The sequence below is a fragment of the Anas acuta genome, chromosome 11, assembly GCF_963932015.1.
Source record: "Anas acuta chromosome 11, bAnaAcu1.1, whole genome shotgun sequence".
Lineage (NCBI taxonomy): Eukaryota > Metazoa > Chordata > Aves > Anseriformes > Anatidae > Anas > Anas acuta.
Genome location: NC_088989.1, coordinates 1,792,226 through 1,808,697, shown reverse-complemented (window position 1 = coordinate 1,808,697; position 16,472 = coordinate 1,792,226). Strand labels below are relative to the sequence as shown.

At 47.4% G+C, this 16,472-nt stretch overlaps 1 protein-coding gene across 1 annotated transcript; it reads left to right on the top strand.

Annotated features, from left to right (window-relative positions):
* Window positions 1-1,009: 1,009 nt before the first annotated feature.
* Window positions 1,010-15,053, top strand: ARL8B (ARF like GTPase 8B). Its single transcript, XM_068695051.1, has 7 exons — window positions 1,010-1,285; window positions 9,428-9,508; window positions 10,154-10,227; window positions 10,649-10,742; window positions 11,299-11,366; window positions 11,602-11,672; window positions 13,086-15,053. Exons 1-7 carry the CDS (start codon window positions 1,163-1,165, stop codon window positions 13,133-13,135), a joined length of 561 nt encoding a protein of 186 aa, XP_068551152.1. The 5' UTR covers window positions 1,010-1,162; the 3' UTR covers window positions 13,136-15,053.
* Window positions 15,054-16,472: the final 1,419 nt, after the last annotated feature.

The window sequence follows — 16,472 nt, the reverse complement described above, 5'->3', positions numbered from 1 at the left end:
CTGTGTACAGCCAGGAGTTGGACTTAATGTTTCTCATGGGTCCCTTCCAACTAGGGATATTCTGTGATTATACAGTCCATTAATATCTCTTAATGGAGGGGATTCGAGCGATAACAATTTTTCTGCAGCATCGTAAGAAATCCTGAGGTAAAAAGAGTGTGCTTCAGGTGAAAGGACAAGGTTCTCTTCCCCTGGGCACCTCAGGGACCCTCCTGTGTTCGTTTTTCAGCTCTGCCTCCACCTGCTCAGCTCACATCCCTCCTGCCTCGGCCTCGCTCGGCAGGTGCCGCAGGGGAACTCTGTGGAGCTGGTGTCGGGGCAGGTTGGTGGATGGTATGGGTTATATACACCGAGCTCCTCGGCAGGGCCTCCCCAAGGACGGACGGGCTGTTTATAGAGGGATGTTTGCTATGTAGGTGAAGGTGTCCAGTCTGTCACTCTGTGCTGCTCCTGCCACCTCTGCTTAAATAATAAAAAGGCAGGTGTGTGTGCTGGTTTGTGTTCTTTTTCTCCTCAAGAGTTGGGGATTTCTGATCTCCCTCCACCTGTTACGGAGTTTTGTGTACAGAGCCGGGGTTGGCTTGGCTGGGGGGGCAAACAACCAGCTTTGGGTATGTTTGTTAGGTTAGAGGTTGGACTCGATGATCTTGAGGTCTCTTCCAACCTAGAAATTCTGTGATTCTGTGATGTGACTGGCGGAGACACAGCGCCCATGGCGAGATCCCTGAAAACTCCACACAGAACACAGGGCAGAAACTGGAGACCAGGTGTGAGAACAGCCAGCAATGCCGCTGAGCCGCTTTCTAGCTTTACTACAAACACATTTCCTTCGCATTTCTGCCGTTGGAACCCACAGCCCCACCTCCCCCCCATTCCCCAGCGCCCACCCCAAGATGGCGGCGGCGCCCAGCCTCCCCCCCCCCCCCATCTCCCTCCCTCTGCCCGCCGGGGTCCTCCCGGGGCGCCGTGCGGCCGTGCGGCCGGCAGGGGGCGCTGCGGCGGCGGCGTCACGTGAGCGCGGCGCGGGGGCGAGCCCGGCAGCCGCGGGTGCCCGAGAGCCGCGGGAGCGCCGGCCCCGACCCCGACCCGGCCCCGTCCCGGTCCCGGCCCCGGTCCCGGTCCCGTCAGCGAGGGCCCGGCCCGGCCCGGCCCGGCCGCAGCCATGCTGGCGCTGCTGTCCCGGCTGCTGGACTGGTTCCGCTCGCTCTTCTGGAAGGAGGAGATGGAGCTCACCCTGGTGGGGCTGCAGTACTCGGGCAAGACCACCTTCGTCAACGTCATCGCGGTGAGGGGGCTGAGGGGGGCCCTGAGGGGAGCCCTGAGGGGGGCTCTGAGGGGGGCTCTGAGGGGGCCCGGCCGCGGTTTCGGGGCTCCCCTCGCCGCCTCTCTGCCGATTTTGCCTCCTCCCGGCCCCTCCTGCACGGCTGCGGAGCCCGGGCCCGGGGCTGGGTGTGGGAGGCCTCCCCCACGGAGCGCTGCCACCGCCGAGCCGTGAAGGGGAGGCTGCTCGGGGGGGCGATGGGGGCAGGTTTGGTGCTCCGCAGGGCCCGGCACCGGCCCTGCACAGCGCCCCTACAATCAGGGAGGTGGTGGCTACGGCTTCAGGCCCAAGCAGACCTCCTCCAGCCTCTGCCGTGAGGGGTCATGGTAAAGTTCTGGGTGTTTTTAGGGATGTGTTTGTCGAAGTGCCACGGTTGGAAAACTGGATAGGGAAAAAGACTCGTTCTTCTGCAGTTCCACGTGGTTCTTGTGCCAGGGAGAGTGTCAAAACCTAACAGAGCTCTTGTGCAGTTGAACGCTCCTTCTTAGTGGTCTTCGTGACACCCACGTGAAGTGGGTCTTCCCTAGTTAAAAAATCACGTTTCCTCGGCCTGGTTGTGTTAAGGAAAAGTTGCTGGGCTCGCCTGAGGACTCCAGAAGCCTTTACCCACACATGCCAGTGGCTGCAGCTCCCTCTGCTCCTGGATTTCTGCAACTGGAACTCATGAGCCACTGAACACCTCGATGTGTGGGCCCTGAGCTGGCACTGGCTGGTGTGTGCCTGCATTGAGTTTGGGTTCTGGCATTACTCTGCAGGTTTCTCCCCTTATGATGTCCCAGGTGGCGATGGCACGTGTTGAAGTACTGCTCTTCTGTGCTTTGAAGCACAGCTCCTTCAAGGAGTTTTGTGAAACTGCTGCAGGTAACGTGGAGTAGCAGAGAAGAGCTGCAGTGGTCACACAGCATTTTAGTCCATCCAGATTGTCCCAGGTGGTTAAAGCACTGCGAGTAAAGCTGGCAACTGTGTCCAGCTTGCTTTGTTGGGGGTTGAATCTTGCAAGGTTTCGCCTGCTCATTAAGATCACACCCAGAAATTTATCTGAGTAAGTGTCATTCAAATGGGCTTGCAAAACTGAGTGAAATAAGGAAGTCATTATGCATAAGACACAGGATCGTTTACTGCTTCAAGTCTGGAAGCAGTAAGGCACATTTCTGAGGCTTATAATTAGGAAATCTAGTGCTTCTTTAAGAAAAACAGAGTGAGGGAAACTTGCTTAGGTTTTTGTTATTGGCTTAAGAAAAATAGCGTGAGCTTTCGTTGTCAGCACAATGCGGTCCGTGGCGTGCAGAGCCAACCTCTTCTCAGGTGTTGCCTTTAGTTCAGAGCGTGCGTGGGGAAATCAGTGCTGGAAAAGGATAACTGCTCTCTGCAGGCCTGTTAATGCTTTGGGTGGAAGTAGCTGTCAGGCACTGGGATTCCGTAAAACTGAAATGAAAGGAATGACACAGCAAGATGCGAGGCCTGTAGATAGCTTTCAGAGCTGGGTTACATGCCAGGGTGTAGCTTAAGGTTGCGTTCTGCCTAGCAGAGGGCTGTCAGCAGCGTCCTGACAGCAGTGAGTTTAACGTGAATCTCTGGTGTAGTCCTGTGTCTGCTGTGGGGCCCCGCTTAAACCAGGCACTTGTAACTAGAGGGAGGACTCGAGCCCATTACGTTGGAGGCTTGATACAACTCCTGCATGACTGGTGAGGTGGAAATGCCACGAGAGGCAGACAGTCCAGTTCTGGAGCAGTGTTTGTGAGCTGGTTTGGCCTGTATTTATCTTTCTGGTCTGAGCAGGGACTCAGTCTATAACCAGACCAAACTTAGTTTGGGGGCTTAGCAACCTCAGCAGAGAGATCTGCTTACAGCTGGATGCAGCTTCTGCAGCTTCTGCTTTGCTGTTGGCTCCATATTAGTCACGGCCTCTAATTAGATATTTAGCATAAGTTTTCCGTGTGCGTGAGTAAACTTGCTCACAAGGGAGGATATCATTTCCTCCTGCTCCTAATTTCCATAAGGTAGATGGCCTGTGGCTCCTTTCAGAGAAACTGCGTGTCATCCCAGCATCGTGCCGGGCACGGCGAGCTCCTTAGCTGAGGGCTGGAGGTGCCCATTCCTTTCTGGAGTCCGCAGCATCTTCTGCCGCTCGCCGGGCCACGGGCTTTCATCAGACCTGCTGTCGGAGCTGCAAGTCACAGCGGGAGGGAGGACAGGCAACCCAGCTCCGTCACGTGGCGCAGCTGCAACATGACTCGAAGAAACGGGCGGCTCCCAGGCAGCAGGGTGCCGCTGCCGTCAGGAAGGAGCTCCGTGGAGGGGCACTGCTGCCTGTCCCCAAACCTCGTGTGCCAAAACTCCAGGATCCAGGCATCCGGAGCACTGCAGCTCCAGGGGCTGGGCTGCAACGGGCAGGAGAGGGGAGCTGCTGGGTGGGCGGGGAGGCAAGGCAGGCTGCCCGCGTGGGGTTGTTGGGTGTAAGAGCTGAGCTTAACCTGTTCTGTTTGTGCTGATAGGGCACATAAGATCTGTTTTCAGGATTTCTGTCGAGGCCTGAATCAATGAGTGTTTTCTCTAGCTGTGGCGTGTCTGACAAGCCTCTGAGTGAGGCTTTGGTCCCTGGAAAGAGGCAACATCAAATGAAGCTCCTCGGAGTGAATGGTTCCATTGGGCAACAGCAGCTGTGGCTTCCTTCAGTCCCCGTGCCTGTTACACGTAACTTTGTCTAGAGTTGTCCTGGAGGAGTATGGAAAAGGATTGTTCTGACCAGCCCCAGTGCTGGCTTAGTGCCTTCTGAAGCGCCCAGGTGGGCTGTAAATAGTTTGCGTTGAGGCTTTGGAGCACTTTGGTGAGCAGTGGGATACACCTCTCGGTGAGCAGTGGGATACACCTCTCGGTGAGCAGTGGGATACACCTCTCGGTGAGCAGTGGGATACACCTCTCGGTGAGCAGTGGGATACACCTCTCGGTGAGCAGTGGGATACACCTCTCGGTGAGCAGTGGGATACACCTCTCAGTGAGCAGTGGGATACACCTCTCAGTGAGCAGTGGGATACACCTCTCAGCAAAGTGGTTGTTAATTGCAGCAGCTTATTGAAACGGATTGCCTCACTTCATTAGGTAATAAGGCAACACGAAGTGACTCACCTTCAGCTAGTGCTGTCTTTGAGGTCCTGCTTGCTGTACCCCAAGTGGTCTCAAATAGAAATGTTTGTCTGTTGTCATGGTCTTGAGTTCTCCTGTAGCTTGTGAGCTTGTGAGCTTCTGAGCGTGGTCACAAGTACTGGAACACTGGAGTACTTCAAGAGGGAGGTGACTGCAGGGACCGGGGAGCTGACCTGCCCGTGTGTGATGCACGCCTGTGGTCGACGCCATCGATGCTGCAGAAGTGGCATGGTGTAGGGGTAGCTTAATGCTAAAATGCCTGCTTTTTGAAAGTAACTTGTAAGATGCAGCTTTTTTCATAGTGTAGGCAGAAATGTAGGGGCAAACAGTGGGAATTCAGGTGGACTAGGAGTGTCCTGGCTGGAGTCTTTGTGCAGTAACAAAGCTTATATGAAGAAATCTGTCCTACAACAGTAATGAATCACGTTAGTTTTGGGATGCAAACCAGAGTCAGCCCCACTACTCTGTGTTGCTGTAAAGAATCCCCTTGTGCAGGCAGTGGGGTGGTGATCTTGTAGCTGTGAATTGGTCACTGAGGCCAAGGTGGATGAGCCATTGTAGATGTGGTTTCTGGTGCAAGCAGGAAAGCTGCCACGCTAGGCAGAAGGAAAGAGGAAGGAATCCCAGTTCTGCCTTTGAATTGTTTCAGCATCCCTAATATTTTAAAGCATCTTTAGGGAAGGTACAGGAAACAAGCTCCAGTCTTAAGCTTAGTTACTTGCTTGAGTTGCTTCGGCATTTGTGCTGCCAGCCCGGCAGCGTGCCTTCCTGGAAGCTGGCGGTCCTCTGGCTGTAGCTGGTGGCTACAGAAAGGCGGGCAGGAGCTGGAGTCACTTCTGTTCTTTTGACTTGAGACAGCTGAAAATGGTACAGCTAGTAAGCAGCTTGTTTTGATGATAACTATGTATTTAAAGAAAAAACAAACAAGCATCCTTTGTATACTTTAGAAAAGCTAGATGGTGCTAGGCAGAATGCTTGTCTGGAGTACTCAGATCCTCCCCTTCTGCAATGTGAAGTGTAGCTGCAACTGGCACACCGCAGTCCTGTTCCTGAGGGAAAACTCCTGGGGATGCCGGCTGGTGAGGCTGCCCCGGGGCTCTTGGTGGGCACAGAGGGAGGCCGGGGCTGCGGGACAGCACTGCAGGCCCAGGGGGGCACTCTGGCAGAGTACAAGGTAAAAAGCAGTGCCTGTGAGCGTGGTTGTGCTTTAACACGTCTGGTTGTGTTTCAGGGCACACAGCGACCACAAGACCCCGTTAAAGCGGGTGCAAACCGAGGGGCTGACCGTGGCAGCAGTGCAGAGCCTGGGCAGATGAGTGCTGTGAGGGCTGAGGGCACCCAGCAAACCCCTCGGGTGCCTCTTGCTCCCCTGTGACCAGGAGCTGCACAGTGAAGTGCAGCCCCAAACCAGGGCTAGCATCAGCTGGTGTGTGACAGGCGGACCAGGTTGGTGTGGTGTGGGGAGCGTTCGTCATGCTGTGGGCTGTGCTAGAGGTGGAACCGACTGTGCTAGTCACAGGTGAGCCGAGTCCAAACTGACGAATGAGCGGAGGTGTCTGCTGCATGCTCCTAAATTACTTAGTCCAGCCTGGGAGCAGTTCTGCTTCTCTCAGTAACCCTTATCCAGGGCGGGGGGTACTTGGGCAGGTAAGGGGGTGCGTGTTGCCCCGTGGGAGCAGGTTACCTGTGTCTCACCCACCAGCCTGTTACAAGAATTGTTTCTTGGAGTGGGCAAGCATTGCACAAGGCTGGTTTGTTTCTGTGCAGCGAGCTCGTAATCTCTGTCCTCTTAATGTTCTTCAGGTCTAGCACTGGCTGTGACTTACTGCCTGCCCCGGAGTATGAGAACTGTTGGGTTGAGGTGGTCTTCACCGGGCAGTTCCACGCTGAGCTTCCCTGTGTTGCTGGCACTTAAGCCTCATGGTTTTGTGCACCGGGGCCCGGTTAATAGTGAGGTGACTGTGAGCAGTCACCTCACTAATAGCAGATGTGAGGCTTTCAAAAGGGTTGTTGCTTGCCCATTATCCTTAACATACCGAGTGTGAAGGGAATATAGAGTCCAGATACGTGAGGAATAGATACCAGAGGGCACTTGTAGCTCATCTCAGTCAGTGCTGCAGGGGCAATTCTAATACTCAAATACCTTCATACAAATGCTGTGGAACTGCCTGCCGATGTGCCTGACAGTAGGAACTGGATGACACTAAACTTCTGATACATCATGTGCTTGGGTTTTCCAGGAGCATGGAATTTTGAAAAGGGAGCATCTCGTAAATCCAGAGGCTTGAAGCCTAACCGTGCAGGTTCTTTCTGCGGTCTCTGGAATTCAGTCCGTTTAGTCTCCCTCTTATCTTCCACTTATGGATGAGAGCAAACTGAGTCTGTTCTGTGACCTTCAGTGAACAGCTTCTGTTCGTGCTGTATGGTCTGTGTGGCCTCGGAGCTACGGGCTGAGTTCACAGCACTTGCAGTGCACAGGGCTGATCTGGGAGGCATGGATGAAGTACAGCGTCTGCCTGTCGGGGTGTTCACGGGTGCTGAAAACAGATGCTGGGGCTAGGTTTGCAGGCAGCTACTCTGCTGTCCTTGAGTGTTTGAGCAATGTGTGACAACAGCCAGTACTTCCAGACTGGGGATTGAAAATATTTCTGTGCTTATCGGACTTGTTTGGAAGCTGAGGCCTATTTTAGGAGGAGAAAGCATCATATTGTGAAAACGAGCGATAGGGCTGAGTAATCTGCTTTGTGTTCGCATGGGGGGAGGCGGGGAGAAGCCCAACTCAAACAGAACTGTGTACAGATGAGGAGTTCCTCTTATCTGAAGGAATCTGTGTTCTAAAGGTGCAGTGGGAGAGCATAAGCTATTGATGGGAGCAGCTCTCTGTTGAAGGATCTGGAAGGAGCTGGGAGTAGGAACAGCTAACAGCATGTGGGGTGCTGTGAAGTAGCACAGGAGTGGAAGTTCAGGGAGTGTTTAGGAGGTGCTTGGTTGGAGTGTGGGTGTAGGGTGTGACTGCAGAGGGAGGAATGCAGTGGTTCTTGAGCAACCATGGCAAGCTGACCCTTCAAAGGCAAGACTGGCAGTGCATGCCTTGAGCTGAACTGCATCAAACGTGGAAGCAATGCTTACCCTTCTGCTGTTGAATTCACACAATCAAATGGGCTGAAATGGCCAAGTTGGGCACTAGGCTTTTAAGGCCGTAACAAGAAGCTACGCAGGAGGTGTTGAGGTTGTGCACCCACCTCGCAGAACTTGGCAGAAAGGTTTGAGCAGTTCCTGAAGCGGCGCTGTGGGAGACCGCTGCATGTTCTTCTGTGTAGTCTAGGCAGTTTAAACTTCTTTCAAATGGAAATGCAAAACATCTGCTTAAAGAGGCTTAAGTTGTTCATTTTTAGGTCATCACTGTTTTTAGTTACATTCCTTAGATTCAAGGACTTAGTTATTTCCAATTGCCTTCTAAGACTCTGTATAACTAACTGTACATCTGGGAAGCAGATCTTAAATGAGACAAATCACTGCCTGTTCAGGGGGCTGCTGCCTTTGTGTTCAAGCTCTGGATAGATTTGTTTTGGAGGTCAATCAGAACAATGTGCCACTTAGCTTTTCAGCTGAAGAGTTTCAGTTGGGCCAAATAAGCAGAAATGAGCTTGTCATCCATATGTTTTCAATGTATTTTAGTGTTATATTGTGTATTGTGTGAGGCTTCTGGCTTTGGTTTGCTAGGGGAGGCTGGCAGTTCTACTGGGGAGGGGAGCAGACCTGTGGGGTTTTTAGGCGTGGGGTTTTTAGGTCGAGAGTTGAATGACAGAGCACTGATGTTACAAACTTCTGGTTGCGGGCTCCAAAAAACATGTAGCGTGTCCAAAAACATGTCAAAGCATGTCCAGTCAGACTAAGCCAATACTTCCAGCTCGTGAGCAGCTGGGCCCTAACTTGTAGGGTGATGTGATGTCTGCTTCAGCTGTTCTAAAAGGGGTTTTCATTCAGGCTGGCTTCTCTGTACAGCTTGGGGGGAGCGAAGCAGACTTCCTCCTGCTGTGATATTGAGCACTAATTAAACAACTGAATGCATCTGAGTTGACCTTTTTTTTCCAAATCTGCTGTGACTGTCTGGTTCTGTTAAATGCAGTGGATGTAGTGAGATGCATAACGCCCGCTGTGGCTGAGATTCACCTTCTGCCAGATAGCCAAGGCTGCATGGGAGAAACCTGTACTGCTGTCGATAACACGTGTTGTGACTGCTGGGCCAGCTAGCAGAGATAGCTGTGAACTTGGCTTTCAGACTGTTAGAGATAAAAGTATAAGTGATAGTAAAACTTTTGCCATTAGAGAGCCTCCCTAATGCATCGCTGTTCTGCAGCAGCGATATCAGGGCTGAAAGTGATGCTGAACTCTCCACTTGCTTTGGTCACCTCTTGCACTGCTGAACCAGTTGGGCACTAGCCACACAGGAGGCAGCCCTGGCAGGTCCTTCCACTTGCCAGCCTTTTAAGACTCCTCAGGTGCTAACCATACCTGTGGGTTGAAGGCTTACCCCATGAGAGCGATTTATTACTGCAAATGTTGCCCACAGAGTAGCTTGCATCAGAGGAGCAGCTGGGTGTTTTGAGCTGCCAGGAGCCTAGCAGATCCCAAAGCACAGAACGTGGCTCCAGCAGAAGCAGGTGAATGGCTTTCATCCTATACTTTTCCTGGCTGTCCGTCTGTTCAGCTACGTAAAGCACTGCTCTACCAGTAACTTTGTGCCTCTGACTCCCTCAAGGCTTGAAAGATTATTTAAGTGCTTTTAAGAAACACTGTGACTGCCCGTGCAAGCTGCAACACACGTCAGTGTAATACCTGTGACTTCCTGGCTATAAGGCCTTCAACTGGAAGGCTAGAAAAGCTTGTGGTATTTTACCACATAAACTAGTTGTATAAGAAGTGTTAGACTTAACTTTCTTTTTTTTTTTTTTTTTTCAGTCAGGTCAATTCAGTGAAGATATGATTCCTACTGTGGGCTTCAACATGAGAAAAGTTACAAAGGGTAACGTTACAATAAAGGTATGTTAACGTTGACCGTCTTTCTTTTTAAACCCATATGAAATTGTCTTCAGGTTCTAGTTTAAAAATTGCACACTTACTCTATTTTGTTCCCACTGTTGGGACAAGTATAGCAAACTGAAGAGGCTCAGCTAAATCTGTAAAATAGCATAAGAATAGACTTAGGTTTATTTATGGAGTTCCTTAAATGAGAAGCAGTGTTTGATTTCCAGATTCATGGACTAGTTAAAGCAATGCTTTAATAATGATGTCTGGCTTTAATCTGAGTTAATTTTCACACTTCGAGGGCCCACACGTCCTGTTCTTCTTCTGCTCTTCAGTATTGCTCAAAGCTTAAGTCATAACCAGAGTGTGAAGTGGGTACATTGTATTTTCATGTATTCTACAGTATGCATCTGTGAAAACTTAATATGCAGGTTTTCATGCATCTGATATAAGATGTTCTAGTTTATATCTTATACTATCTGGCCTGTGAGATTTGAGTAGCTGTATTTTCAGTGCTTGCAGAGATTATTTCTGTTCTAATAAGCAAAAGGTCCTGCAGCTGGCATAAGGAAAGAAGAAAACTGTTTTGACTGCTTGTCTTGTGTGTATGACATGCTTAAATAGTGTATGGCTAAATTGTCTTTTTTCCTTCCACTTAAGATCTGGGATATAGGAGGGCAACCACGATTCCGAAGCATGTGGGAACGATACTGCAGGGGAGTTAATGCTATTGTGTAAGTGTCATTTTCCCTAGGCTTATATTTAACTGCAGACTTGCTTCTCTACTGTATCTAGTGTAGTAGCACATAATGGACTCGGTGTGCTCGTATTAATTCTGAAACTGTACTGCAACCGTATTAAGTAACTTCTGTACCCTGAAGTTCAGGGCTCAGGATGTGTTATTTTCTCATCAGTGTCTAATCCTGAGTACTAACTACTTCCAGTTTGACTTGGATGGCAGAGTAGTCTTAACGGAAAGAATTTTCCCACTACTCTGATTGTGGGGAATTTCTTTGAAAAGAACCGAATTCCTTGCTCAGAAGACCTAGCTTTGTTTAAAGCTTTGAATGTGTTCAGACCTGACAGTTTAAAGCAAAGGCTGCTGTTTCTGAAGTAGTTGAGTCCTGCTGAACTAACCTTAAATTCTTCTTAAAGCTACATGGTAGATGCTGCAGATCGTGAAAAAATAGAAGCCTCTCGGAATGAGCTGCACAATCTTCTAGATAAGCCACAGTTACAAGGAATCCCTGTAAGTATTATTGTCTTACATCAGTATTAAACTTTCTTTAGAAATATACATAGTTTAGTGCATCTGAAGAGTGTCTTGACGTCTTTAAGTCCAGTGTAAGCACTGTAAGCAATACCTCTCCCTAGTGCCTTAGATACAATTGTTGACCTTGATCGTTCCTGCAGTGATAATATTTGCTCAGTACCCACAAAAAAAAAGTAGAGCAGTGATTTAGAGAACCGTATTCTACCTTATGGGTTTGTGCTCTTCTAGTTGCTATAGTGCCTGTTAATCAGATAGTACAGAAATACCACATAAGTTTGGGAAACTTCAGCTGAAAGTTTATTGGAATTGTTCACACATGCACAAAAAGCAAGTGTGAGAACACACCAGTTCACAAGAGTTTATTTGGACCCCCCCCCTTTCCCTGTGACTAGGTACATCTTCCCTCTTGACCTGGTTTACTATTAAATGTCTTAATCCCTTGGATTTAAGTCTAGTGTTGACTGCTTGTCAGACTCTCCTGAAACTTTTTTAAAAAAGAGGTGCAACTGTTTTCTTCTGATTTGGATTTCAGGTTCTAGTACTTGGAAACAAGAGAGACCTTCCTAACGCTTTGGATGAGAAACAACTAATTGAAAAGATGTAAGTCTAATCCTTCCTAAGAAAAGCTGTGTTAACTCGATAAAGGCATTGATGTACATAGGGATTTAAGATGAAGAACTTGTGTTATAAGTAGAAAACGCAGCAACAGGTGGTAACTGAAACATCGTACAGAAACAAGTTACACTGAGAAGATGAAGTGGGAGCAGTTTAGATTCTCAGTGTAAGAGTACTCGTTATAAGGGGAGTGTGTGTTTAAATTTTGTCTCTTTTGTAGGAACCTTGCTGCTATTCAGGACAGAGAAATCTGCTGCTACTCAATTTCATGCAAAGAGAAAGATAATATAGGTAACTATTAACCTAAAATGTTATGCATTATAAAGACCATCAGAACGGATCGGGGGATTGTGACTTCTTAAACATAAGCCTTCTTGCTTCAGGAAACTGGTAACAAATCCAACAGCAACACTTAACTGCACTGGTTAAACATGGTGTAACTCCTGATGGCAGTGAGGAAGCCTGTCTGGTGTTAGTTTGTGAAGGGGCTGTAGTTAGCAAAGCATATCATAGCCTACTATGACACCTGCTGCCTTTAATTAGTTTGCAGGAAATACCTGACTAGTCTCACGATTAGCTTGCCCTAAATTTTATCCTTCTGTCCGGTGCTCTTAACTTGGCTTCACTTTGAGGCTGTAGATGCTAGCAAGTCCTTGCAGCAAGTTTTTCCTCATCAGTCATTCTCATGAAATAATCGTCTTCCCTCTCTGGTTTATCTAAGATGTTCACGTAGTGGCCTGTGCCAGTCACTACTCCAGGCAGCCAAATAATAGATTTTTCTGGTGCTGATGTCAATTGCTGTAAAATTTCTGGAATTTAAAGGCAGAAACCATGGTACTATGTAATTACAAATACTAGTGTCATGTACTTGTTATACTGAATAATCTCACACCTGCCATCCTTCTTCTGATGCCTTCATATGCCTGCCAGGAGATTAATGCTGGTTCACTGGCTGCCTAATGTGAATTTACTGATGAGGAAATCTTCAGTCTAGTGGTCACAGGAACAAGCTGCACAGGATACCAGAACTGCTTCGTATCAAGAACTTGATTTCTGACCAGGAAAAATGAACAGCCTGTGGAGCTCTTACGGTTTCTTATTCAAGAACCCCCTGTCACTTTGCCTTCAGTTAGAGATGCAAACAAGGGGATAGGAGAAGGGGATGCTCCCTTCTGTCATATTTCCCACACAAGGCTTACAGCAGAGATGAGCATCACTGATGCTGTAGGGAAGCTGTTGCTGCAAGCATTACACTGATGTGATGTTTACACATTTCAGTTGCTTTAGCGAACCTCTTTCAAGCACGGAGAAGCTTGATGCCAACTAAGATTGCTTCCCTCAGGTGAGGATAGGCAGCACAGGCTCTCAGGCTGGCATAAACGTAGTGATGTTGATCTACAAGTGAGTGTGTGAGCGAGACCAAGGTATCAGATTAACGGAAGTCTCTTAGAAGTGTGGTTGACTGAGGAGCCTGGATGTCTGAGGCAGTTCCTTCAAATGTGGCCCACAGGACTCTGGGCGGTTATACCAGACAGCACAGACAGCAAGCCTTCAAAAAATGGTTCTGTTAATCCGCCTTGGACCAGCCTGTAGAGAAGGGCTGTCTACTCTTATGTACTTGAGGACGTGGGCATACCAAAGTGGTGCTGGTTATGCAAATACAAATCAACACTTGAATATGGAACTTCTCTTCTCTCTCTTCAGATATCACGCTTCAGTGGCTTATTCAGCATTCAAAATCTAGAAGAAGCTGAAGTCTTCCTGGAATCTCCAGTACCAGTTGGCCATAATCTCAATTGTCCACTTCCCTCCATAACGAGATATTACCCAAAAATCCTGTAATGAGAATCTGCCTTTTCACAGTTCATTTCTCATGTGCACTGCTGAAGACTTGTATTCCTATTATGTCACAAAACAACTAGAGTTGTCATAAAGTCAGCACAAATATTTATTTTACAACCATCTATGGTGGGAGGGTTGGGGGGGGCTTTTTAAAAAAAAAAAAAGATCTCTACCATGTTAACTATGATGGTACACTGTTCTGGTTTTTCAGGGCCAGGTTTTTATATGATTTTCAGCAAGTGTTTTATTTCTAGTGTTTAGTGGCTTGAAGATGCTGACGCCTGACAGCATTGAAATTCTGTAAGATGCCACATACAGTAGTTAGAAAACATTTAAGCGTGAGTTGTGGGATACTAATCTCACAAATGCATGTGATGTGTGTATGTTAGCAGAGAAATGGAAACTGTTTGCAGAGGGGAGCACAAGACACAGATCAGCATCACTAATCTACAGCTGAGATCTTACCCTGTCACTTAAAAAAACAAACAAAACCAAACTCTTCTGATGAATTAGGGGAGCCGACTGTTTAAATTCATTTTGTTGCTTCTGTTTAACATTTGTCTGGGGGATAGGAATGGACTGTTCTGTTTAAGCTTTCAAAAATTGGAGTATTCCAGCATGAAAACAAATTGCTAGGAACATCAGACTTTGTCCAAACACATTTTTCTGTCTCCAGATACTAGTGATCTCTATCTGAAACCAGAATATACATTCTGAGCGGCTGCATGACACTTAAATTACTGATGTTTTTGTAGAGAGTCAGTCGTTGGCCTTTAGCACAATATCTGTGTAATTGTCTAGTGTCTCTCCTGCTCATGAAATAGCTGGGCACAGTTTCACCTGGTGCTATGAAACATCTCGGCTATTGTGACAACTCTAGACCTGCCTGCTTTCTTGATGTAACCATGTGCAAAGTCTGTAAGTTGCAAGATGAAATGTTCAACTGTGTCAAAGCACAAGAGAGCCAACGAATCGATCCTATTTCTTGACTAGCTTCTACAGTATAGGGAAGTATGTATAAACTAAAGATTGTAATGTTTTTGTAGCTTTACTTTCTCAATGACTTCAATATATTTAAAGGGACAGACTTGTTAAGACTGGTTTGTTCATACAGTAATGTCAGTGTAGCTTGCTAGTGTATACAAATACATGGTACACCTGCTTGTGTTGCCTCACACTGTGTGTGATTCTTCCTTACCTAACTGTGGAGTCTGCATTACTCTGGGGTCCTCGGTTGAAAACACTGTTTAGTCCATATCAGTTGTGACAAACCAGTTTTAATTTGGACTGCCATGGCCTTACTGTTCTGTACCAACTGTCGCACTGTTGCACAGACACTACATGCTGCCTGCATTCAGTCTGAACTTGCATTTAACTTTTTGTCCCCTTTCAGTTCTCTGAAGCATGATTTCAATTAATTCATACTCTGGTGCTGTAGAGGAGAGGGTGCATTAACTTGCTACTGTAGTCCCTAGTTCACCGTGAACTGCTACAGGTCCTTTTATTTAGCAAACTTGCTTGTGCCTAAAATATGGAAACTAAACTAGAATGTGTGGATCTTCGTGGGGGACCAGGTCACTGTTTAGTTAACTGGCCTATAGCTAAACTTGATGTGTTTGGTGTTTATATACTTCACTGCTTTCAGCATTAATGGCATCCAAACACTACCAATTGTTAACCTGTGCATTACTCTCTGCATGTGAACAACTTATACAATTACTGAACTTTGTAAATATGTGGATTTTTTATTTAGGTGGATGCATATGTTGGTTTACTGCTCTTCAGCTTTATTCAATAAACTTATGTTTTGAGGGTTGTATTGACACTTAACTGACTGACTTGAGTTGAGTGGCGTAACTCTTGGCGCTGCACTGGGGGCTGGCTGTCTCCTCTCTGATAAAATTAAAATGGGCGAAGAAGGCTGAGTATAAATACCTGAGCTGCTTTATGTTCTTTGGTTAAACTATTAAAGCGAAATGCTCCTAAAACTAAAGCCATGGGGCTTTCTCAGCAGGAAGAGCAGTTTTAGCTAGAGTCAGCCTCGGCAGTCCTCAGTGCTTTGTACGCCTAAGAAAGGCACTTACTAGTCAGCTGAAGGGCTGTGAGCAGGTCAGCCTTCTGGAGTTCTGTTTCTGGGGAGAAAAATGCATGCATCTAAAAGCTTGTTTCTTGTCTTCACTCTAGGCGTGAATCACTCTAGGTGTGAAGTCCTTGCTTTTCTAGCTCAAATACCAGATCTAGCAGTGTCTGATCATTCGCTGCCAATTAAAGCATGGAGCTTTTTGTCTCACTGAAAGGGTGAGGCTTTCACTGACTGAGGTCTTAAACAAAATCCTTTCTTGTGATTATTTTTTCAATCTGAAACTATGCTGACTGTGGCTCCCAAACACTGATTTATTTATTTCTTAGGTGACTGACTGACCTGTAGGACCATATGTTAACATCTTCCAAGTAACGGTAACAAGTTAGATGTCTTCTATGCAGTCTGCCTCCATGTAAGCCTTCAAACTCCCTGAGCTGTAGCAGGTTAGTTCTTAGACCTGAGTATTGGTCGGTTAGCATCCTTCACATGTAACTAGGCTTGGGGGAAGGAGTAAGAACTGTTGAGTGAAACATCCTATGCCTATTTCTTCAGTTGACAGGAGTATCCTGCATGCAAACTTAGCTACCTGGAGCTAATATTCGAAGCAAAACTGCCTTGTGACAGCCTCAAAATGCTGTTACTGCTGTGTGTGTGATCTGTCACCCTGGCAGGTCACTCAAATAAGCTGCAGTGTAAACTTGGCCAACAGCTGATTGCTTGAGGTGGTATTTAAATGGTCAGTTGCTACTTCTTAATAGCAAGGAAGACTGCACTGGCCACCTGTAATGTACATATTTCAAACTGTATGTTTGTGTTACTCACAAAGTGACTCTGCTTAAGTTTCCACAGCTATTTGTGTACTGTTCCTGCAGATGCCCTTAGTTACTTACGTGGCAGAAATGTAGACCTCCAAGTGACTGTTTGAATCTAATGCTGAGGATTATGCTCTTTTTTTGTGAGCTCCCGATGAACTTGCCAGTTACCTTCATTTTGAGATGGAATGGAAGTGTAGTAAGTCTTTCTAGAGAAGTGAGGCTGTCTCTCTCTGTCTCTCTCCACCTTTCTGCCTTGGACTGAAAAAACTGTGCTCTTCTGGCATGACTAAGTCCAAGGTTAAACCTTTTTATGTTCTAAAAAAATAAAAATAAAAAATAATGGAGAGCCTA

What these genes read in the sequence shown, in the direction of transcription:
- ARL8B (XM_068695051.1), top strand. Translation starts at nt 1,163, where the DNA reads ATGCTGGCGCTGCTGTCCCGGCTGCTGGACTGGTTCCGCTCGCTCTTC. An exon ending in AAACAACTAATTGAAAAGAT is followed by an intron (nt 11,367 to 11,601) that starts GTAAGTCTAATC and finishes TCTCTTTTGTAG; the next exon opens with GAACCTTGCTGCTATTCAGG. An exon ending in CAAAGAGAAAGATAATATAG is followed by an intron (nt 11,673 to 13,085) that starts GTAACTATTAAC and finishes CTCTCTCTTCAG; the next exon opens with ATATCACGCTTCAGTGGCTT.